The 25,300-nt window shown below is 48.5% G+C and overlaps 1 protein-coding gene across 2 annotated transcripts; it reads right to left on the reverse strand.

The window, feature by feature from the left end:
* Nucleotides 1-24,106, reverse strand: LOC110480647 (uncharacterized). Of its 2 annotated transcripts, none has more exons than XM_077789147.2 (2): nt 24,013-24,106; nt 1-1,296 (listed from the first exon to the last, which is right to left on the reverse strand). In XM_077789147.2, exon 2 carries the CDS (start codon nt 1,283-1,285, stop codon nt 461-463), a length of 825 nt encoding a protein of 274 aa, XP_077645273.1. In that variant the 5' UTR covers nt 1,286-1,296; nt 24,013-24,106; the 3' UTR covers nt 1-460. The 2 variants fall into 2 exon arrangements, with proteins under 2 accessions (XP_077645273.1, XP_077645272.1); XM_077789146.2 differs by having other exon boundaries at nt 1-1,312.
* Between the last annotated feature and the right edge of the window lie 1,194 nt (nt 24,107-25,300).

The following is a 25,300-nucleotide window of genomic DNA, read 5'->3' on the forward strand; positions in this document are numbered from 1 at the left end:
GTTTAGACCAAAGCCAATTTTATTGAGTGGAGCAGGTGTTTATACAGGGATTGACTTGTATGGTGCTTATATAGGGCTGTTTTTGGTAACAATTTCCCATTGGTTACACATTCTTCGTGACATCCAGTAACCTGGTAACATTACCTTATCAAAAAGTCTCACACCATGTTGCCTGGTCAGTCTTCTTGCCAAGGGAGACTTAAAACTGTGTCTGTGTCTCCCACAGTTTCTGCTCAGTCAGGCCTCAGATATTGGGCCCCTTTATCAGCTCCATTGCTTTACTCTCTGTTTTATTCCCCATACGGGGACACCAGGGCTCTGCCCAACGGGGGTCACTGGGGATCATCCAGCCCGGATCCTCTCATGGGGGATGGAGCTGCAGCAGCACACCAAACTCTTCCTTCACTCTCTTCCCTCACTCCAAGCTCTTCCCTCACTCAGGGAACTCACAGGGCTTCCCTTAGTGGTGCCTCTGTTGGTGCTGGGTCAAATCTGAGCTCTGTGAGAAGCCCTTCCCACACTTCCCACACTCGTAGGGCCTCTCCCCGGTGTGGATGCGCCGGTGCACGATGAGGTGGGAGTTTTGCTTGAAGCCCTTCCCGCAGTCGGGGCAGCGGTAGGGCCTCTCCTCTGTGTGAATCCGCTCATGTAGAAGGAGATTGGAGCTTCTCTGAAACCTCTTCCCACACTGGGGACACTCGTAGGGCCTCTCCCCTGTGTGGATGCGCTGGTGTGCTTTCAGTTGGGATCTCCACCCAAAGCTCTTCCCACATTCCAAGCCCTCATAGGGCCGTTCCCCAGTGTGGATCACCTGGTGTTTGACCAGGCTAGACCTCTGTATGAAGCCCTTCCCACACTTCCCACACTCGTAGGGCCTATCCCCAGTGTGGATGCGCCAGTGCTCGGTGAGGTCGGAGTTTTGCTTGAAGCCCTTCCCACAGTCAGGGCAGCGGTAGGTCTTCTCCCCTGTGTGACTCCGCTCATGTCTGAGGAGATGGAAGCTGGACTGAAACCTCTTCCCACACTCCCCACACTCGTAGGGCCTCTCCCCAGTGTGGATCCTCTGGTGCTGGATGAGGCTGGAGCTCCACCTGAAACCCTTCCCACATTCCAAGCACTTGTGGGGCTTCTCCCTGCCATGAGGCTTCTCCACCAGCTCCGAGCTCCGCCTGGATCTCCGCCCGCCTTCCTGGCTCAGGGGGGCTCTTTCCTCCCTGCAGCTCCCTGGGCTGGGTTTGCAGCTCCTCCTCCTGCAGCATCTCCGGGACTTTTCCTCCTCCTCCATTCAGCCACGCCCTGGAAATGACAAATCCTGGTTTGAGGGAAAAACAAGAGAAGAGCTGCTTGGACTGGAGGTTCCGCCTTGCCCAAGTTCATCCCTGGAAGTCATTGGGAATCTTGTATCTGTAAGAACCTCCAAAACACCAAGATTCAGCCCAAAAATCCCACAAACTTCAAGACACAAATCAAAAACTCCCTGAACATCACAAGTCAGCAAAAACCTCCTCTAAAAGATAAAGATTCAGTTCCCATATAAAACCAAAGCACCAACATTTAGCCCAAGAAAGCTCAGAAACACCAAGATTCACCCCCTGAAAATCGTAGATCCATCTCCATAGTCACCTGCTGCATGTGGGGGGAGCAGCGCTCCTGGGACTGGGGGGAGGCTGCAGACACAGGGAGGGGTGGAACCTTCTGCTGCTTCCTCTTTCTGCTCCTCCTCCTTCTCTTGTGTCTCTACTCTTCCTCACACTCCTCTTCCTCCTGCTATTCCTCCTTCTCCTGCACAATCCCATCTTCTCCTGCCACCTGCATCCTTTCACCATTCTGTTCCTCAAGCCTGCTTCTCCTTCCCTTCTCCTCCTGCCCCCAGGCCCAGCACCCACTGCCAGCTCCCTCTTCCCCCCAGCCCCACAGCATCCCAGCGCAGGGACAGGGATGGAGCTGGGGCAGGTCGGGCTGGGGCAGCGCTGGGCTCTCGGCCGCTCCCGCCCGCACTCGGTCCCCACTGCAGCCGCTCCCGCCAGGACAGCGCGCGGGGGCCCGGCCTTGGCGCTGCCCCACAACCACCTCCCCAAATTCCCCTCGCGGGGGCCACGGGGCCAAGGGGGGGGGCGCAGCTGGGGTCCAGGTGGGGAATGCAGAGACAACTTTAAGAGTGGGTCCCCAAGAAGAAGAATTGGAATTTGTGGTAGACACAGGGGCAGAAAGAACCTTACAGTTAAATATTCCAAAAGGTTATAGTGTAAGCAAAGATACTGCAAAAGTAACAGGACCAAAAGGAGAGAGTTTCACAGTACCTATTATTAAAAATGTGGTAATAGAGGGAGAAACTAGATTTTGGATGAGGGATGTTTTCTTGGTCCCAGGGGCAGGTAGCAATTTATTGGGACGAGATTTACAAGTGAAATTAGGAATAGGGGTTGTGGAGTTGTGCTATTTCAGGTTTTATTATGTAATGGTTTGTTCCGATGTACCCCCATGTTCTACTTGGTTTGTCCTTAGTTTTCCCACCTTACCCCATGTGTCAATCCTCCCCTAAGGCGCTCAGCCACTCCCTTGCCCCCTCCCAAGTGCCCTGTCAGTCACTCGGTATCCCCTCCCAGACACCTAGAAGCTTCTATCCTGGGTGCCGAGTGATTGGACAGGGGCCTGGGGCCCCTCCTACGTCTATCCCTCATTGGATCCCCTGTACATCACCCCATGCAAGAGCCACTCCCTAGTTCACCCCTATTGGTTGACTGTTTCTCCTCCCTCCCAGTTCATAAGCTGCTGCAAGCACCTGACAGTTGCTCTTGCTAGCAGGACAGTTCGGATGTTGTTAGCCCCGGTTGGGCTACAATAAATCTTGGACACACCCTAGCAGGAGTCTCTCTTTCTCTCACCACCGCGGGGTCTAGCAGCGCTTGGACAACCCACGGAGCACTCTCCAAAGCCCAGCTGGGTCCAGCGGAGGGTGCTTCATTTGCCACTCTCACCCCATCGGACAGCTAGCCGGGGCAGATCTGGGGAGGGAGCGTGACAGCCTGGCGCCCAATGTGGGGCCTCTCCAACCTGATTGACCCCATGACGGAGGACCCTCAGGATCTCGGAGACTCGAGGACTTAAACCTCCTTTGGCCATCAAGCTACCCCGGTGGGAGCAGACCTGCGTTTTAGTGGGTGGCGCTCCCGGGGATCGGACCGGCAGCTCCGGACAGCACCTCCGGAGTCGGCTTCCTCCTGCGGCGGGATCTGCTCCGGGATTTTTCGTTTCTGCCCGACTTCTCTGGACCCTCTTTGGTAAGTAAGGGGGCCCTTGGGGCTTAGCCTCCAGTACTTTTCTGGTATTTTCTTTTCCCCTTGGGGTTTGGGGAAAAGATTCCCTTGGTGGGTGGGTATTTCTTTCTCCCGTGGTTTTGGGGAAAGATCCCACATTCTTTTTGGCGCTTCCTTTCCCGGGGTGTGGGAAGCTTTGAGGACAGTTTGGCTAAGCCATCAGGGCAGTCTTTTGTTTTTAGTTGGTATTTTCCTGGTGGTGGATTTTGTGGCGCACTTTTCCATTGTACAGCATGGGTGCTAAGCTGTCTGCGCCGGAGAAGAGATTGTTTTCCCAAGTTGTGGGTATCCTTGGTGTTGGGGAAAATTCGTTTAAGAAGTTGGACATTAAGAAGTTTGTCCAATGGCTGTCTCAGACCTTCCCCGAAATTTCGGCAAGTAAATTATATCAAGTCCCCTTTTGGGACCAAGTGGGAAGGGAGATCCTTCGGCAGTCGGATCTCTCTCTTTCCAAATTTACACATTTGGCTCTCCAAATTAGACATATTATTAAGAATAATTATGAAGGTCTGCCACAACCATCTGCAGACAAATCCATCCCCAGTTCTAGAAATCCTACCCCTCTTTCCTCTCCCTCTTTCCCAAGGTCGGGTATTCTCAGATGGGCATCCCGGTGCAGCCCGCAGGCAGATTCTGGCCCCTCTGTGAATTCCCTGGACCCCTGACAGGACAGTGCTGGCACTGTCCCGAATCTTCCTTGTTCCCCTTCTTCCTCACAACATACCACCCCGTCCCGTAAAAATTCTGTTGGGTTTAAGCTACCCCAGTTGCCTAAAACTCCCTTATCCCCTACTCCCTTAGCCCGGGATCCTCAAAATGGCTTCCCTTCTCCCTCCTTCATGAGGACACAAGATGGCGGGGACCGCATGGCTTTTCCCGCCACTTGTGCTTCTTCTTCCCATGATCCTCATCTCCCTTCCTCCCAAAACCCTTTCCGGACATTGTCCAACCCTTCCGTCCCCAAGATTTATCCGCCCATCCCTCTTCTCCACCCCCAATCTCCTCCTCTAATGAATTATGTAACACCCCACCCCTCGGCTCCACCCCTGAGGAGGGGAGGCTCCAACACGCCACTGCCTCCGACTCCGCCTCTTCCGCCTCCTCCCTCGGTTCCCACGACCCCACTTCCGGTTGCCACGCTTTGAGTTCTGGGGGGGGGGGGGAGCGTGGGAACTCTGACCTGCCCCATTCCCTGCCTGCCTTCTCAGCTGCACCTGTCACCTTTACACCTCGGCGGGGGGGCAGGCCCCTCGCACAGTGGTCCCCCATCCCACAACAAACAATAAAGGATCTCTACAAGTCCCAAAAAGAATTTGGTCGAGAGAGTGAATATTTTAGAGGTATGTTAAAAGCAACCCTCTCCTCAGCCGAGTATGTCCCCGCTGACATCCGGACACTATTCTCATGCTTGATAACCCAAGCAGAGTTTTTAATTTGGGAATCCGAGTGGAAGTGGGAAATTAGGGAGGTGTTGCCGGACCTGTGGGCTGATGCAGAGATCTCTAGGGATGTGGATGGAGCAATTTTATCTGTGGACCATCTGTGCGGGGAAGGGGATTGGCAATTGGGAACAAAGCAGGCAGATAAAATCCCCAGGGAGGCCCTTCAGGTTTCCATTAGGACGGCAGAAAAAGCTTTCTTTAAGTTAAGACCAAGCGGCCCGGCCATTAACTTTCTTTCTATTAAGCAGGAACCTTTTGAATCATTTGTCACTTTTGTGGACTGTTTATGCACTGCCATAGAGGCTCAGGTTCCTGATGAGAGACTCAGGAGAGTGATGCTTACCGAGGTGGCCAAACAAAACGCAAATGATGCATGCCGGCAGGCAATCCTGAGTCTCCCACTGGATCCAGAGCCAACCCTCCAGGACATGCTGAACGTGTGCACCCGAAAAGTGACAGTTCCTGCCAGAGATACACCAGCAACTCCTCGGACATCACACAGGAGAGTTTCCTTTGCGGAGGCCGTAACACCCACAGCCACCCCTGTGCCGGAACGCCATTCTACCAGAGCACCTACGAGGGGATCTCAGCAAGAAAGGCCGTGTAACCTCTGCCGACAGAGAGGACACTGGGCTTCACACTGCCCATTGCGGGAGGACTTTTTAAAATATCAACAGCAGCAACAGAGGAGGAATACATCCAACACTGGGGGAAAACAAAAAAACTAACTAGCCAGCGCAGGAAACAAATACGGTGGGACTTATAACATCAAAGGAGGGGAGGGATGAGTATTCTAAAAGCCCACCTGAGGACAAAGACACTTTACCGGACTGGACTATGGCTGACGAACCAGCCTATATGGGAGAGGATGTTGATTTTATTTCCACTGCTTGGCTTGGTCGGGACCCTGACAACCCCAGGCCAATACTTAACACCTGTTCTCATCTCTCCCCATATAGGTTGGCCCTGACCGCACCGCTCCATTTGAAGGACAGTTGTTGGCATTCCATCGCAGTTGACACCGCAGACCCAGGAACCTGGAGGAACATCCATGTTGCAGAGGATAGATAGATATGATTGTTATCTTAGCTAGCTGAATGTCACTTCTGCCCTTGGATAAATCCTGGAGTGAAATGGACTGTTCCATCCTACCCCCGAAAAGATTGTGGCTCATCCCACATCTCTGTACCTGCCCCTGAAGCATCGGAGTCTGTAACCCCATTGGCCCATGCCTTGTCCCAGCCCACCTAGGAGCCCCTGATATGGGGGTCCGAGAAGCCATGCAGTCTCTTGGCCCTCTCCTCCTCTCTTGGCCCTCTCCTCCTCTCTTGTACTTCCTCCCCGCCTGGGGCTTCCCCTCTCCTAAACCCTCCGTTTCTCTCTCCCCTCCCCCGTCCTCCTAAGCCCGCCACGTGCTATGCCTGAGAGCACGAGCCTCGGGCATTCCTGAATCCTCCAATAAATCTCTCTCCCCAAGAGCAGGCTTCAGAGATCTCTGCCTCCCTACACCCCTACCGTGCAGGAGCCTGATCTTCCCACACATCCACAGTAGGTATATCATTCTTGGGGACACAAAATTCACGCCACTCAACATCACGATCACACCATGCTTAACATCCAAAAACCCTGATCAAATAGTATTGTGGCTGCACTGCTCCCATCCACCAGTCTTCCTTCCCAAGGGCCAAGTCATCGCCCAGGCCATCCCGATACCTGGACCTCCTGCACACCCAGAGGATTTGTGGAAGAGATCAGCTAAAAAGAATTACCAGGTGTGCCAGGCGCAGGTCATAGGGAAGGAAAGGCCAAAGTTATCATGTTATATGTGGAAGGATGGGGAGCATCCATCTCAACGGATTCCTGGACACAGGGGCAGACGTGACAGTCATTCCTTCACGGGATTGGCCGTCACGATAGGAATTGCAAAACGTGGCTGGGAAAATTCAAGGTGTAGGGGGTTCACAATTGGCTAAACAATCTAAAAACATTGTAAAATTCGAGGGGCCAAACGGGCAATCGGCTTATTTACGCCCGTTTGTTTTGGATTATACGGAACCCTTGTGGGGGAGGGACCTAATGGCCCAGTGGGGGGTCACAATTGACATACCGACCCCCCAGGTTTTTCGGGCAGCGGTCACTGAGGAGCGTCCTACCCGGAAGCTCAATTGGCTTACAGATACACCAATCTGGGTAGAGCAGTGGCCGCTCAATAAGCAAAAATTAAAAGCGCTCCAGAAGCTCGTGGAGGAGCAACTCGCCAAAGGGAATATCCAGGAAACAACATCTCCCTGGAATTCCCCCGTCTTTGTCCTCCAGAAACCTGGCAAGGACGAGTGGCGCCTCCTCCATGACCTTCGTGCTATAAACAATGTAATTGAAGACATGGGCCCTCTCCAACCAGGGATGCCGTCCCCCACGATGTTACCAGAAAATTGGGAATTGGCCGTGATAGACATAAAGAACTGTTTCTTCCAAATTCCCTTACACCCTGAGGACGCACCACGGTTCGCCTTCTCGGTTCCTTCCATCAACCGAGAAGCCCCAATGGAGAGATACCACTGGAGGGTTCTGCCACAAGGCATGCAAAACAGTCCAACTATCTGCCAGTGGTACGTCTCTTCATTGCTGTCCCCTGTGCGTGCAGCCACCGAGGGCGTGATCATCCAACACTACATGGATGACATACTTATTTGTGCCCCCAACAGCGATTTACTTACATACGTGCTTGAACTGACAAACGATGCGTTGGTTGCTGTAGGGTTCGAGCTGCGAAAAGATAAAATTCAACGGATGCCACCTTGGAAATATCTGGGTTTGGAAATAAACAAGCGGACCATTGTTCCGCAGAAATTGGCTATAAAAAACACAATTCGAACCCTAGCCGACGTACAGCAGCTGTGTGGGTCTTTAAACTGGGTGAGACCCTGGTTAGGTATTATCAATGAAGACCTAGCCCCGCTTTTCAATTTATTGAAAGGGGGGGAAGAGCCCAGTTCTCCCAGGGAACTCACTCCGGAGGCCAAAGCTGCTCTACAGAGGGTTCAGGAGGCAATGTCTGCCAGGCAGGCCCACAGATACGATCCGGGCCTGCCCTTCAAATTCATCATATTGGGCAGACTGCCACACCTCCATGGGGTGATTTTTCAATGGGCAGACACCCTAGGGAAGGGCAAGGATCAGGACAAAAGGGATCCACTCTCAATCATAGAGTGGGTTTTCCTGAGTCACACTAGATCCAAAAGAATGACACGGCCACAAGAGCTGGTGGCTGATTTAATCCGCAAAGCAAGAGTGCGGATTCGGGAGCTGGCGGGGTGTGACTTCGAGTGCATCCACATTCTGCTGAAATTGGAATCGGGCCAGTTCACAAAGGCAATGTTGGAACACCTACTGCAAGAAAACGAATCATTGCAGTTTGCGCTGGACAGCTACACAGGCAAAATTTCAGTTTTGAGACCGGCCCACAAAATTTTCAATTTGGAAATCCAATTCACCTTGTCAACAAAGCAAATTCAGAGTAAAAAACCCTTGAAGGCTCTGACAGCGTCAGACGCGTCTGGAGGATCCCATAAGTCAGTAGTGACTTGGAAAGATCCTTAAACTCAGCGGTGGGAGGCAGATGTTGTTAAGGTTGAGGGTTCCCCTCAGATAGCTGAGTTGGCCACAGTTGTTAGGGCCTTCGAGCGGTTCTCTGAACCTTTCAATTTGGTTACTGATTCAGCTTACGTAGCAGGTGTAGTGTCCAGAGCACAGGATGCTATTCTGCAAGGTGTTTCCAACGATGCCCTTAATAAGTTGCTCTCAAAATTAATCAAATTAGTCTCCCACCGAGAGCAACCATTTTATGTAATGCACATCAGGTCACACACTGATCTGCTGGGGTTCTTGGCCGAGGGCAACAGGCGTGCCGATTCCCTCGCTGCCGCCCCCGCCCAGATGGTGCTGCTCCCCGACAAGTTCCAACAAGCCAAGCTAAGCCACCAGCTCTACCACCAGAATGCGTCTGGCCTGGTGAGACAATTCCACCTCACTCGTGACCAGGCCCGGGCCATCGTGGCCACCTGCCCGTCCTGTAAGTCGCTCCCATTACCATCGGTGAGCGCAGGGGCTAACCCTAGGGGTCTAAAGTCCTGCGAGGTGTGGCAAATGGACGTTACTCACATCCATTCCTTCGGGAGGATGAAGTACGTCCATGTCTCTGTGGACACCTTCTCTGGGGCAGTTTTCGCCTCTGCCCACAAAGGGGAGAAGGCAAAAGACATAAAAAAACATCTAATACAGGCCTTCTCTATGCTGGGCGTCCCTAAATTAATTAAAACTGACAATGCCCCTGGGTATACCTCCAAGGAATTCGCAGGCTTCCTACAGCAATGGGGAATAGAACACAAAACTGGCATCGCCTATTCTCCATCAGGTCAAGCCGTGGTGGAACGGACTCACCAAAGCCTTAAAAGAATGCTGAAGCAACAACAGCCGTCAGCAAAGACTGAGTCCCCCCAGGTTCGGTTGGCGCGGGCCCTTTTTACTATCAACTTTCTAAACTGTTCCTTCGAGTGCCTGAATCCTCCCATCACTAGGCACTTTAATAATCATGAGTTGAGCAAGGTCAGGGAGAAGCCGCCAGTTCTCATTAAAGATCCTGAGACCTGGTGGCAGGAGGGACCCTATGATCTAGTCACCTGGGGGCGGGGGTATGCTTGCGTATCCACACCCTCAGGCCTGAGATGGGTCCCCTCCAAATTCGTCAGACCATACATCCCGAAAGACCAGAAGAGAAAGCCGGAAAGTCCTCAGGTCGGGCACGCCGTTCTTAGACGGCGGAGAAAGTCACCCCTACCCGACTCTCCCTCTCCTCTCTCCAATTCCTGTGGCTCTCTGTTCCCCTTTGAGTTAGACCTCCCTTATCTTGAATATTAATTTACGTTTCAGTTGTTTTCCAGGACACACTCCACCCCGAACTCACCCAGGATGCGACCAACTCTGAGCCTCATCCTTCTCGGCATCACCATCGCCATAGGACCCCAGCTGGCATGGATTGTTCCTCAGCCCCCAGCCAATGTATGGACCACCCTGGCCAAATCCTTGAACCAAGATCATTTATGTTTGTCGACCACCTCAGCTGCTAATCCCTTTCTATCCTGCCTCGTGGGGATCCCATATCCTCTATACAATTTTCCTTTTACCCTCCCTATGAATGCCTCTGCTCCACGCAGAAAAGATCCGTACCTTCATCGTGCATACCGTAAAACAACCTGATGTGTGGAGAGTGTGGGTCAGATCACTTCCCATTATGAAGAAAGAGCCAGAAGAATTAGAACTACTTGGCTCCTCCCTTGCCTATACATGTATTCATTTTGTTGTCTCCAACAATCCCTTTGCCCAGCCCAGAAGGGAAATCAAACAAACCATCCCCGAGTACCAAGCAAAAAATTGGTGTGAAAAGGTTATGCAGATTCCAGGCTTCTCTACCCCCGATAATGAACCCCATTCTCTCCCCAAAGGAGTATTCTTAATTTGTGGTAATAGGGCTTGGGCAGGCATCCCCCCTCACCTGGTCGGAGGTCCGTGCACATTTGGGCAGCTGAGCTTGTTTACTCCCAACAAAACACAAATAGCTCATTGGAAAACACTAAATAAGACAGGGCAATTGGCAAGGAGAAAAAGAGATACTGGACTCATGGATTGGGACGCAAAGTGCAATGATGAAGTAATTCATGGTTCAAAGCGAAAGGCGCTGTTACCACTGCTTTTTTACCGTAGATAGCAATCGCCCAGGCATTCAATGAATTGACTGGCCTTGAATGCTGGGTAGCTAAACAAGCCAATCTTACATCAGCTGCCTTAAGCGACCTCCTAGCAGATGAGGAAGTGACGAGACAGGCTACCCTTCAAAACTGTGCAGCCATAGATTTTCTTTTGCTCCTCCATGATCATAAATGCGAAGAATTTGCTGGCCTATGTTGTATGAACTTAAGTTCTAGGGCTGAGGACGTCCGTACCACCCTCGATAAGATGCAATCCATGATTCACCATCTCAAAAAGGAATCAGCTGGATGGCTGGGGTCGCTATTTGAAGGATAGGGACTCTCCGGGTGGGTTCAATCCATTCTACAGACAGGACTAATGTTGCTGCTGGGACTCATCATTTTCATCATAGGTTTCGGTGTGGTTAGAAGTTTGCTAATGTAAGCAATCAACTCTACCATTAGCATCAACCATGCTGCACTAACTGCACCTTATGAACTGGAGCCCCTCAACAAAGAAGGACCACAGGAAGAAGAACAACAAGAAGAGGAAAACATCTGGTTTGGAGATGAGCCCATGGACTATGAAACCCCCAGTTAAAAGACTTATTTCACCCTCCCTCCTTTCTTCTTTTTTAAACAAAAAAGGGGAAGATGTGGAGTTGTGCTATTTCAGGTTTTATTATGCAATGGTTTGTTCCGATGTACCCCCATGTTCTACTTGGTTTGTCCTTAGCTTTCCCGCCTTACCCCATGTGTCAATCCTCCCCTAAGGCGCTCAGCCACTCCCTTGCCCCCTCCCAGGTGCCCTGTCAGTCACTCGGTATCCCCTCCCAGACACCTAGAAGCTTCTATCCTGGGTGCCGGGTGATTGGACAGGGGCCTGGGGCCCCTCCTACGTCTATCCCTCATTGGATCCCCTGTACATCACCCCATGCAAGAGCCACTCCCTAGTTCACCCCTATTGGTTGACTGCTTCTCCTCCCTCCCAGTTCATAAGCTGCTGCAAGCACCTGACAGTTGCTCTTGCTAGCAGGACAGTTCGGATGTTGTTAGCCCCGGTTGGGCTACAATAAATCTTGGACACACCCTAGCAGGAGTCTCTCTTTCTCTCACCACCGCGGGGTCTAGCAGCGCTTGGACAACCCACGGAGCACTCTCCAAAGCCCAGCTGGGTCCAGCGGAGGGTGCTTCATTTGCCCCTCTCGCCCCATCAGACGGCTAGCCGGGGCAGATCTGGGGAGGGAGCGCGGAAAGGGGTTGTTCCAAAAGATGGGAAGATGACAGCTAGACTTTTAAAACTAGGCCAGGAGGATTGAAGAAGAATTAACAAGGAAGTTTGGGCTGGGAAGGGAAATAGGGGAAGATTAAATATTGACCCCATAAAGATTACAATTGAGGAAAAACAAATTGTCCCATACGTGAACGGCAGTATCCTATATCTTTAGAAGGACGGGAATGTTTAAAGCCAGTAATAGAAGGACTAATAAAGGATGGGACATTAGAACCTTGTATGTCTCCCCATAATACCCCTATACTCCCAGTAAAGAAACATGATGGGAGCTATAGACTGGTACAAGCCTTAAGGGAGGTTAACAAAGGAACTCAGACCCACTATCCAGTGGTACCAAATCCTTATACTCTTTTAAGTAAAGTTCCTCCCCAGCATCAGTAGTTTAGTGTAGTGGACCTTAAGGATGCCTCTGAGGCTTGCCCATTAGCCCAGGAGAGCAAGTTATCTTTGCTTTTGAATGGAATGACCCACTAACTGGGAGAAAACAGCAATTAAGATGGACAAAACTACCACAGGGGTTTACAGAATCCCCAAACTTATTAGGACAAGCTTTAGAAACAATACTACAAACTTTCCCCACTCCCCCTGGAATACAAATTATCTAATGTATAGATGATCTTTTACTTTCTGGGGAAGCTGAAGCTAAAGTTAGAGAGGCTACTATAAAGCTTTTGAATTTTCTTGGGGAAAAAGGATTAAAGGTATCAAAAGGGAAGCTGCAATTTGTAGAATCAGAGGTAAAATATCTTGGACACTTGATTAGGAAGGGTAGTTGAAAGCTCAACCCAGACTGAAACACAGGGATTCTATCCCTTCCCCCTCCCTCTTCAAAGGGGGAAATCAGAAAGATACTCAGATTATTGGGATATTACAGATTGTGGATTGAAGGATATACACAGGCAGTAAAATTTTTGAATAAAAAAATTGACAAAGGGAGATGATATAGAAAAAGGATAATGAAAAACTAAGAAAAATGAAGTTAAAAATAGCCCAAATATCAACTTTCATCTGTATGTAAATGAAGAAAAGGGGGTAGTTCAAAATAGGGTTTTGTTTCAAGAGTGGGGAGGACTAAAGAGACCCGTGGCTTATTTATCAAAGATGTTGGATCCAGTAAATCAAGGCTGGCCAGTGTGTATTCAAGCTATAGCAGCTTCTGCAATCCTGGTAGAGGAAAGATGTAAACTGACTTTTGGAGGTAAATTAATTGTGTACTAAATTTCTTCCAATTTACATTGTGATTTTTATCTTGAAATACATAACTTACTGTACTCTAAGTTTGAAAAACTAGTTTACAGCTGTGACATAGCAAAACCAGCTATTAACTTGAGTCAATGCAGGCTGTTCAATCAAGTGTTCTTAGTGTGTAAAGTTAAACTAAAGGTAAAACCAGCTGCTTGGTAGGTCAATGAGAAACATTTTTCCTTCCAACCAGTCCTTTTTCAAGTACCCAAATGTATTTTGCTTTCTTAGTTTTTTTGTTTTGTTTGTTTGTTAGTTTTTCTGGAAGTGCTAACTACTTGCAGTGCATCTAGAACAGCAATTCAAGTTGTGCATACAAAACACTTCTAAAAAAATAGTGCTCATTTTTTCCCAGAATGGGAGGTGGCTACATATAGAAAAGAGAACCTACAAAGCTAGATGAAGAAAAAGTTTCAGTATCTTCTAATGCAAGCTGTTTATTTGTTAGTTTCAGCATCACAGAGGATGTGTGACACACACATATGAAAAAGATGGTGAGGGAGATCTCTGTTTACTATGGTTTCCTATTTCTTGAATGAGTTAGAGAGCTATGAAGCAATTGTGATTCCTTGTGTGGATTACCCAGGCCTGCAGGGAGGGCTTGGCCATGATTCCCTCTGTGCTGCAGGCAGCCCTGCAGCGTGGCAGCAGTGGCTTGCCTCTGGTGAGTTTGCAGGCAGGGTGCTCCAGCACTGCAGTGCTCAGGGGCAGTTTCCTATTTTGACATCAAAGCTTAAATTCAAGAGTGCTTCTTCCCATCCAGTTATTGTTTGTACTGTAGAAACCTCTTCAGAGAGTGTTTCCTGGCAGTCAAAAAAAAGAGAGTATTGCAGAGATAAATTCCTTACTTGCCGTCTCCCCCACTGTATCCACATTTTGTCTATTCCCTCTTCAAATTATAGATTGGTAAAACTCATGCTCTGTGTCCTCAGATGCCCTTCCCAAATCAAACCTTGGCTTCTTTGCAAATTATATTGCACTAACAAGGATTGCCTTCAATTTTTTAGTGCAGGCAAGGTCACTTGGGAAGTAAGTTGTTGTTTATCTTGTTCCTACAACCCTTTCAAGCTTGTGAATGGAAAATTGTGACAGCAAAATAAGTCTTTAGTTTTAGCACTGTCAGCTGTGGGTAGCTGGTAGCCCTTGGTGGAGGGTGCCGTGAATTACAGGCCTGCAGAACACACATAACAAAAGTAATTTAATTTGTAAGGAAGTTGGAAAAGGAGGGAGAGGTGATTGGCAGACTCACCTCTCCAGGATGTAGGACTAATGTTAGAAAGTGGACTGATATTGGAATGTGGATGTTGAAATGTGAAGAGAGAAAAAGAGAGCGAATGAGAGAGAAAGGGAAAGAGAGAGAGAGAGAGAGAAGGAGGGAGAGCGAAATACACCCCAAAGTCCCCATACCATCGCTATTTGTAAGTTCTCCCCCATTCCTGCTAGACAGAGTGACAACAAGGGGAGGGGAGTGACAAGGACAGAGTCAAAACCAAAGCTGTGAAAAACAGGGAGAGTGGGACTGCCAATACAGATAAGATCAAAGCAGAGATAGCTGACTCTCACAAAGTGGATTATGTTTTTAAACAAGACTTCTTTTCTTTCCTTCTGATTTTTGTTGTTAAGAAGAGAAGGCTTTTGTTCTGAAGAATGGGTCTGTAAGACTAAAACAGATGTTGCCTAAAAAGCAAAAAACCAAGAGATGTGATACATCTCCTGTTAAATTTGGCCTAGTCTTTTTTTATTTAACTAACTATAGCTCACAGGAAGAAGAATTGGCCTCTGCAGCAATTAGCACAGCTGGATACAAGAAGAAGAAGCAGCTATAGAAAAAGTTTGTAGTTAAACCCAGAAAGTTTTGAAGAAAACTAATGGTAAAAGTTAATGCAGTATTGTTTTTCTTTTAACACTGTGTTATTGAGAAGTCCTTTCCAGGTACCACTGAAGCAGCAATCCGAACCACGGAAAGAGGGTGAATTCATGCCAGCAAAATAAAAGAATTTGTGAAGAAACGTGAGGAATGGACTATCACATCTAAACCGGGTGATACCAAATTGACTTTCAACCAGGACTGGGTGGTAATGGTTTGGGAAGACCCACATGATCCAAGGCAGGTACAAAGAATAACACCTAACTGAGAAATAAGGCAAAGCTTGCATCACTGGTTCTAAGCCCTGCCTGAATAAGCCCTGAGACGCCTCCGACACCTCCTTGGCAGAGGAACACTGCCACTTCAAACAGGAGGATCTGGAGTGTTTGAGTCAAAGAGTTCTTATAGTCTGGCCTTAGCCTGTGACTTGTACAGGCAAGAAGGGAAATTACCATTAATACTATGCTGTATACTTTATTTGATTCATCCCCATATTGGACATGGCAGCTGGGTTATAAGTGAATGTTTAAATTATGAGAATAATTGGCATTGTGGTTCACAAAATCTATGTTCTCGTTGCAAGAAGTATTGAGTACTGAATCAATCCCCTATACAGAAAGATCTCAAAAACTGAAGTAATAAATTGGTTTTGTAGATGGGAATTATCAGTGCCTGTGGACTGAGAGATACCTGAGGAATGGTGGAAAACCACAGTTAAAAGGTGTCAAAAACAATTTGCCTGGAAATGAGTAAAAAAGGTGCGGTGGTGTGTTTTTATTTTATTTGATATTTGTTCAGTGTCTGTTCACCCCCCAACCCCCCAATCTCCTCCTCTCCCCAACTGTCAATCTCCTCAAGCTCTTCCCTAACCCACTCCTCTCCAAGTTGTCAATCCTCCCTTTCCCTGCCCCTTTCCCCAGAACATTCCCTGTCTATTTAGTGAGGCTCAACACCCTATTGGTTACTTTGTGTTACTCCACTCCCCTGGTTCCCCTGATTAGTCTGTGCTATGTTAGTCCCTCCATAAACTCCTCCCCAGCCCGACCCTCATTGGTTGCTGTTCCTACTCCCCTCCTCTTGAGTTCTGTATAAAACCTTTGCCCCCCCTCTCAAGGGGGTCTTGGGGCTCACCGAATAAATCCATCTTGTTCACCCCCAAGTCCCGTGTCGCCTCCCTCTGTTCCCGCGCCACCGACTGGGACAGCAGAGCACCCCGGGGGGAGCGGCCGCCCGTTCTCTTCCCTCTCGCCGCCCAGCACGGCACCGCTCGGGGTGCCGCGGCGAGGGGGGGCGCATACCACGCCGTGACAAATGGTAGCAGAGGATGGTTCCCTCCTTCGTCTTCTAGAAAAAACGGGCAAATTTGTGGGGGCGCCCGCCTCACAGGAGAAGAAGGAGGGAAGAGGAACATCTACGGCCGTGGGAGCTCTGCCCGGTGCTAAGAGGAGCTGAACGCCGAGCGAAGAAGATTGAGGCTCCGGGACCCTCTTTCGCCCTTGTCATCGTGCTCTCTATCTGCCCGGGAGCAGCCACGGCCGGGCTGCAGAGCTTTTTGGCGGGTAGACCTACCTAAGGGCGAAGAGGGCGGTTTGGCAGTGGCTCGGGGGAGCCTGAAGAAGGGCTGACCGAGAAGGGGTTCCTCGGTCAGCATCTGCAGGGAGACCACCGGAGGCCGACAGTGGCCGAAACCAAGGCTTCGGGGACGAGTCTTGGTTTAACGGGAACACCCAGGCCTCCGGAAGGGCCAAACCGAGAGGGAACATCTCCAGTTCGAGTGCGATTCTTCCATCGAATCAAGGAAAAGATTCAAGTCATCACCGCCCGGGCCCAGAAGGTAAGGTGGGCTAGATGGGGTGGGGGTCGCCCCGACGGGTGGCTGGGTCTGCCACTTTTCTTTTTGCGTTTTAACCCCCGTCTGCGCCCAGACGGGGGCTGTCTGTGGCATGTCCCTGGCAGGCGGGTGGGTTTTCTTTTTCTGGGGGAGGGCTACCCCTGAGTAGTACTTTTCCCCTAGTCTTCTGTGGGGACCCATATTTGATCACTTTTTCTTTTTCTTGAAAAGGTTGTTTTCTCTATCCTCCCCACCCATGCTGGGCTGGACGGAGGGGGTAGAAAAGACACCAGTAGGGAACAGTTAAGAGGGCGACATGTTAATTATGGGAGGGTTGTTAAAAGAGGCCCTTTACATCCAGCTGCGTCGGGCCCCCCTCCTGTAAATTTCCCTTTTTGCTTCTGTGAAGCTCCCCATACCCTCATCCCCTCGGACTTTCCTAAACCTTTTCCCTATCCTCCCTTGGGGATTGCTGTGGCCGAGCCGCCCTAAGTGCCCTGCCAGACACTGCTCAGGCCAAGTGCAGTGTGCCCGGCACCCCCTCCCAAGATGGCGCTGGCCACGCCGCTTGGAACCCATTTTCCCGCCTTGACCCTTCTTTTCCGCCCCTGGTTTCCCGCCAGTCCCGTCTCTCCCTCAATGGCCCTGCACCATCCCTGCACGAGGCCAGTTCCTATTGGGGGAGGCGGGGTTGGATATTCCCCTATTCTTCTTCGGGCTCGTTCTCCGAGGGGAAGGATCGGGAGGGACCCTCCTCCAAGGACATAGAGCCGAAACCCGAGACTGAGGATCCGCCATTTTGTCTTCCCCCTAAAATGGCAGCACCCCGGTCCACCCCTTACCGATTCCCCCTGTTAATCATGGCAATCACTAATTAAGTGATTGTCTGATTCCCCTAGCCTATTCCTTAATTTACCCTACCCAATGTTCCTTTTTATTTAACTACAAATTCTTCTTTTTGCTTCTAATTACTTTTCAAATAATTTACTTGTTGAGTTATATTTTATAGAAAGAAAGGCTGTATTTGTGATCATCATTGCTACAAGGATCACGTAGCTGCTGCGTTACTTCAGGCTTGCTGTGTTGCTACAAGGTTTAAAATTTATTAGTTATATTTAAGTGATCTTTTAATATAGATTATTCAAATTATCTTATTTAGTTGTTTTTGTTAGAATCATTTGAATAATATAGTTTTATATTAAATCTACATCCTAATTGTTTTCAGTTTATCAATTACTTTATTTGATTGTGTTATTAGACAAAAAATTGTCCAATTTAATTATTTAATTCCAATAATTCTATTTAATAATTCTATTTAAATTGGATAGTGGTGATTTTAATTATTCTAATTCAATTATTTAGTTTAAATTCTGTTAATTATTTCCTTCTATTTCAATCACCTGATTTTTAATTATTCTTGGTTAATCTGATTTCAATTCTATTTGTTTTATTTAATTGTTTCTTAGATTTATTCATTTTAATTATTTTAATGCATTACTTATCTTTATTATCATTGTTTGTTACAATTGTTTCTTTATTGCAATTACACAATTTTAATTCAAATTAATTTAATTATAATTGTTTTATTCAAATTCAAATATTTTATTTTAATTGTTTTATTTCAGTTGTTTCAATTAGATTCCGATATTTATTTCTGCTTGTTTTCAATCACTTAACCATTCCATCTAATATTATTTATATTATTTTGGATTGCTACTCAGAGCAGCAAAACAGCAAGTTTTGGGTAGTTTTGTGTCTGATGTAAGAGCAATTTAGCCAGACAAAGTTGCAGGCCAGTCCCTTAACCTGAGCCAAGCAGCAGCAGTTCCAGCACCGCCAGTTCCAGCTCCTCCACATAGCCACCCATTTCCAACTGGCTCAACAGCAGTAGCGACAAGCCCAGCCTCCGCAGCAGCAGGCTCTCTCAAAGCCACCAGCAGGCACAGACCCTTGTAGTGCAACCTATGTTGCAGTCCCAGCCACAGCGTTTGCAGCTCCAGCAGGACAGTCTGCGCCAGGCAGCCACCAAGTCAACCCCCCCGGCCTCGGGACCCTTCAAAGAATCGCAGTACCTTCAGGCCATCCTCAGCGAAGAACTCTCTGCAAGTATCACGCCAGGTACAACTCAACTAAACGGACTTTAAAGCTGCATGTTTACTTTCCAGCACACAGTGCCTCAGACACTTAATTCTGTGCACTGGCTGCTGTGATGAGAACCGATGGTCCGGGAGTGTTTTGGGTTTATTACCAAACATCTGCAGTGCCAGGCCCCTGTGCTGTGCTCGCCTGGAGGCCAAGCCTGAAACAAAAGTCTCCCGTTCCACCTTCATGACGATAGGTTGGCAGTCGCAAGTCGGCAACACCTCTGCTTTATTATCTGACACTTCACATCTAAAAAGTCTTCTCTTTCTATTTACTTTCAAAAATTTTATTTCATGTGGTACATTTACTTTTGCATTGTATATCAAAAAACAATTTTGTATATTTTATATTAAGTAATCCTGTAAACGTAATTAATTTATATTTTTCTGATGGTTTTCAACTTATGTCCATTTGGTAATTTGTAATTTTACCATATGATTTTGCTGTATCTTGTACATGAAGTTTATATTATTTATATGATGTATTGATATGTTTAAACACCGAAACTCTCTTTCCTTTTGTAAAAAGAAAGGGGGAGATGCGGTGGTGTGTTTTTATTTTATTTGATATTTGTTCAGTGTCTGTTCACCCCCCAACCCCCCAATCTCCTCCTCTCCCCAACTGTCAATCTCCCCAAGCTCTTCCCTAACCCACTCCTCTCCAAGTTGTCAATCCTCCCTTTCCCTGCCCCTTTCCCCAGAACATTCCCTGTCTATTTAGTGAGGCTCAACACCCTATTGGTTACTTTGTGTTACTCCACTCCCCTGGTTCCCCTGATTAGTCTGTGCTATGTTAGTCCCTCCATAAACTCCTCCCCAGCCCGACCCTCATTGGTTGCTGTTCCTACTCCCCTCCTCTTGAGTTCTGTATAAAACCTTTGCCCCCCCTCTCAAGGGGGTCTTGGGGCTCACCGAATAAATCCATCTTGTTCACCCCCAAGTCCCGTGTCGCCTCCCTCTGTTCCCGCGCCACCGACTGGGAGAGCAGAGCAACCCGGGGGGAGCGGCCGCCCGTTCTCTTCCCTCTCGCCGCCCAGCACGGCACCGCTCGGGGTGCCGCGGCGAGGGGGGGCGCATGCCGCGCCGCGACAAAAAGGAGTGACAAGGGAAACAGAGGGCAAGCCTGGATTGAGCACTGTACTCACCAGCGAGAAGATCACACGTACCAGCTGTGGGCAGCAACCCCACAGGCAGGGGAGGTGGGGGTATAAGCCACGCCAGACCTCTGTCATTCCTGTTTCTGTCTCCCATTTGTTGTCTTTTCCCTACTGAGATAGCAGCAAGATCGTGTCACAAATGCTACAGAAAGTGTTACATGGAAAGAAACCAAAGTTCCTTTTTGTTACACACACCCATGTCAACAGCCACTGTTATAACCCATCCAAATTAAGTACCTGCAGGAAAAAGGGGGAAAATTATCACATTACAAAGAACTTAGGGAAAAGTAGTAATACTTGGGGCATGGAATGTCCAAAAGGAGAGAGATGGATTTGTTTTACATTTGATCTTAGAAATATAGTCCAAGATTCTGTAAAGAGACAATTAGTAAAAGAAAGGTAAAACAAGCACAGCAGTCTAGCTCTGTGTTAACTCCAAATTATATCCTGAGTCATATTAAATGACTCCAAGCACTTATAGAGAAGAAACAAACAAAGCTGCTCAGGCATTGGAATTAATATTGAGTCTGCAAAGCCAAACATCACCTGCAGTGTATTAAAATAGGTTGGCTTTATGCTATTTATTGGCTAAAGAATGGGGTGTACAGATTGTTGAAAATAGATGGCAATGAGGATGTCATCCTGGAAAAAACAAAGGATATCAGAAAAAAATTATGACCCAGGTATCAGTCCAAAAATGGGAAAATAATGTTAAAAACTAGCAGGTGGGGTAATGTATTGAGAATGGGATGGTGGAAGAAATTAGGCTTCTTCCTTTTATGTGTTACAAGTGTTTTGATATTTCTTCTTTGTTTAATCCCATGTTTTATTTGATTACCAACAGAGTCCAAAGAATGCAAGAGGACAGGAAATATTCTTTATAAATCATTTGGCTTGAGCAGTAAGAGGTGGGATTGTGAAAAATGCATATTTATGATTGGCTTTTCGCAAATGTTACAATGAATATTATATGTGTAAGGTTAGAAAGTTATGCTGTATTAATTCCCTTACGTATTGTGTTAAGTGTAGTTTTAGGTTACAACATAATGTTAAAATAGAGATTATGTATGTGGGGGGAGTTTTCTTTTTAGGAATGAGATGCTCCCTTTGAAGAACACCTAAATCTTCCAGAGAGGAATTTATGGGTTCTTATCAGAAGAAGCTTATTTCTTCAGGCCTTGCTCAGACTTAAAGACGCCAGGGGATTAAAGGGAACAGTTGACATAAAACAGACAGAGTTTCTTGTTTAGAATAGAATGTATGCATAACAATGAAGGATGTATGAATATGCAACAAGTGTCTTGGTTTAAGGGTGATTCCTTTGTTCACAAGTCATGCTTTTCTTGACTTAGTGTCCGAGAGCATCTGGACGTCTGTAATTTTTTGCTTTTTTTGTCTTGTAATTGTCCTAACTCTAATTGTATTCTTATTTTTATAACCACTTTATTATTATTAAACTTTTAAAATTTTAAAAACCAAGTGATTAGAGTTTTTCAAAATTTTCAAAACTAGATGAGATTTAAACGTGACCCTTTAACACATAAACAATAAATAGATTATTTGAAGGGGGAAAAAAAAAGCAGCAGGTTGTGGGGGGGGCACAAGTGAGGCTGCTGAAGGCTGCTGTGGAAGAGAAGCTGCATTCCAGGCACCCAGAAGGAGCTTCAGAAATCCAAATTAACACTGCCAGGGCAAAGTGGGGACAATGTACCTGGCTCTTCTTGCCTGGGGCAGGAATTGCTGATCCCCTCTGCCCCTCACCCCAAGCTCTGCCTGCTTGCACAGATGGAATCTGCACAGCTGAAGGCAGAGCCCATGCTGAGGATCTCTGACTCTGCAACAGAAATGGCTGAAGCTGCAAAGGGAAACAGCAAATGGAGAATGCTGGGAAAACTTCACTAAAATAAGGGGGGGAGGATCATCCCTCTGCCCACTCCAACATCTGCTGTCACTGTCTGTGCTGTACAGGGTGTATCAGAGCACTGGGCTTTTGCTAGAACAAGCTCAGGAGTAAGAAAAATAATGGTCAATTGATGCAGCCCCAGTTTGAGGGAGTGCCCAAACATGGGGAAAAGATGAAGGGCCACCAGAAGAAATCCTACAACACCATGGACCAGCCCCTGGGAACCAAAATTATTTTGTGAAAAATATATGTTATATGGCTCCACGAAGATAGTTACTATATGTATTATGTTATATTGATTAGTTGTGCTGTATTAAACTTTTAATAGTATGGTAAATGTAGCTTTGTAGATAAAATGAAGCTTTAGTAGTTAAAAGAGAAAATATGCATTGGGGGGGTTTAAGAAATGAGAACACCTAAATTCTCCAGACAAGAGGAATTTATGGTCTTCTTACTAGAAGAAGCTAATTTCTTCAGGCCATGCTCAGACTGGAGGATGCTGTGGGGATTAAAAAAAACAGCTGACATACAACAGACAGAGTTCCTTGTTTTAAATAGAATGTATGCATAATCATGAATATGCAACAGTGTATTTTTTTAGGGGTGATTCCTTTATTCACAAGGTATACTTGTTATGGCTTAAGTGCCCAAGAGAGCATCCAGACATCTGTAAGTCTTGCCTTTTTATTGTCTTGCAATTGTTCTAAATCTAAATTTTTATTAGTCAAATTGTATTCCTATTTTTCTAACCATTTCACTAGTATTAAACTTCTCACATTTTAAAAACCAAGTCATTGGCGTTTCTCACAAATTCCTATCAGGAGACAGAGAACCCATTTATCATTTCAATGGCATCATTAGATTACAAGCTGTCCTCGGAATAAGAAACAACCAGACAGCTCCAGCTCCTGACCTTCCTGCCGACCAAGCCACAGAAATGAGGAACACAACATTTCACCAGGGGATGGGATCAGATTATCTCTTAGCAGAAAAAACAGGAGTTTGTGGAAAACTCAGTGATTCAAACTGATGTTGGCAAAGAGATGACAAGAGAAAACTGCGAAAAAAGATAACAAAGCAAATAGGAGAGCAGTTTATGTATTGCTCCAAACATGGAAAGGATGGAAATGGGACACGGTTCCCCGGCTCCCCAGCAGACCAGAGGCCAAACGAATGCTGCTTCTCCTCTTCTGTGCTGCAGCAACTCTCATCTTTTTACCATGCTCCACACCTTGGCAGTGCAGCTCATCCAGCAGCTGAGCCAGGGCATGCAGGTGGCAGCCAGGCCTCCTGATCCACAAACGCCTACAAAAGGACAGGGAATGAGGGCACCGAGAATAATCCCAAAACCAAAGAGGACCCGGGAAGAACAAAACAGAGTCAAGGAGTGAATCTGCCTGGAAGTAGGGCCAGGCACTTGTAGAGAAGGAAGTAACGGGAGAAACCATCAGTTCAATTAAATGTTCCAAATTGACCTAGACAGCTGCTCAAAGTCCCGGAACATTCCCGAACTTCGAGGAGAAGCACAAAGACTTAACAGAGCCATGAATATCGGCTGTTCTACAAAAGGAGGGTGCACATTAACGAGGACAGGCTCCAGGCGCATCGGGAAGTCGGAACCTTCCAAGGAACTCAGCCGGTGGGCAAAGGCAGAGGGAGATGCGGCCGGGAAAATGAGGATAAAAAGGAGGCTGCGGACTACAAGCACGGCAGAGAGCGCACGGCAAATGCCCCACGGCCTCTGCCCCTGCTCGGCAATAAAGTCACTTTGACAGGACTCCTCGCTCTCCCCCGGGCACACGAACCTCTGGCGACGGGAATTTCCCCGCCCGCTCCCGGCCGCGGGGCAGCCCCTCTGTCCCACCCACAGCAGCCGGGCCGAGCCAGCGCTGCTCCGGCAGCGGCTCCTGCCCGGCCCCGGCGGGAAGGAGACCGCGGGCAGCCGCTCCCGCAGCGCCCTCGGCCCGGGGCCGGCACGGGCCGGACACGGCACCGGCGAGCCGCCGGAGCCCCCTGCCGCCCCCTCCGCCCGCAGTCAGCCCCGAGCCCCCGCAGAGCCCAGCGCGGCTCCCACCTGCGCCGGGGCCGCCTCCGAGCTCCGCCGCCGCCGCCTCACCGCGCTCCGGCCGCTGCCGCCGCTGCCGAGCCCGCACAGCCGCTCGGCCAATGGCGGCGCTGGGCGGCCACGGCCGCCCTCAGCCCGCCGCCGGGGCCGCGCCGCGCCCCGCTCCCACCAATCAGCGCGCCGCAACCGCGACTGACGGCACCGGCGGCCAATGGCAGCGAGCTCGGGGCGGGCTCTGCGCACGGCCCCGCCTCGCCCCGCGCTCTCGGCGCCCCCGGGCTGCGTGAGGGGAAAGCCGGAGATGAGGAACAGCCCCGGCACGGGCCCGGGCCGAGCCGGGATTGAGCTGCCCGCACAAACAAACTTCTCCGCGCCTCCCGCCACGGCTTTCCCGGCCCTGCGCCTCCCGTGCCTCCGCCTCTGCGGGAAGCCCAGGAGCCTCACTTCTCCTGCCCCTCGTTAGTGCATCAGACCTTCGCTTTGATTTCCCCCAAAAAGGGAAACCTGCCCGAAGCCCTGTGGGTGAGTGGGGCAGGGGAGAGATTTCTGTCAGAAAACTCCAAAGACTCGGAGCAGGAGAAGGAGAAGTCGGTGCAGACCCTTAAATGCAGCTTTCCCCACGCCTCCCTGCTCCCAGCTGCGGGGTCTCTGCATCCCCATGGACCTGCAGGGGGATCTCCGCATCCCCATTGTAATATATGTTATGGAATAATTCGTGCTTATGTAAAATATACATCAAGTCAGTTGTGCCTCTAGAAAAAGAATCTTCAAGTTTTAAATGAGCAGTGGCTGCAGCCCTGGATGGAGACACCACAGTTGGCAGAGAAAGAAAGACCTAATTTACAAGTGAAAAAAGGTGTCTCTGTGCAGAGATGGGCCCTTTCCGGGGACAATCCAGGAGACTCCCAACGTTTAACCCCTGGTCTGCCGGGTATCTAGGAAACCGTGTCCCATTCCCATCCTTTACATGTTTGGACCAATACATAAACTGCTCTCCTATTTACTCTTTTATCTTTTTCAGGACTTTCCCCTTCTCTTTGCCAACATCAGTTTGAGTAATTTAGTTTTCCACAAACTCCTCCTTTTTCTGCTAACAGATAATCTGATCCCATCTCCTGGTGAAATGTTGTGTTCCTCATTTCTGTGGCTTGGTCGGCAGGAAGGTCAGGAGCTGGAGCTGTCTGGTTGTTTCTTATTCCGAGGACAGCTTGTAATCTAATGATGCCATTGAAATGATAAATGGTTTCTCTGTCTCCTGATAGGAATTTGTGAAAAATGCCAATCATTTGGTTTTTAG

This window comes from Lonchura striata, chromosome 34, assembly GCF_050655825.1.
Source record: "Lonchura striata isolate lonStrDom1 chromosome 34, ASM5065582v1, whole genome shotgun sequence".
NCBI lineage: Eukaryota > Metazoa > Chordata > Aves > Passeriformes > Estrildidae > Lonchura > Lonchura striata.

Bases quoted from the DNA above. Each gene is read 5' to 3' on its own strand.
- LOC110480647 (XM_077789147.2), bottom strand. From the start codon at position 1,285: ATGGAGGAGGAGGAAAAGTCCCGGAGATGCTGCAGGAGGAGGAGCTGC.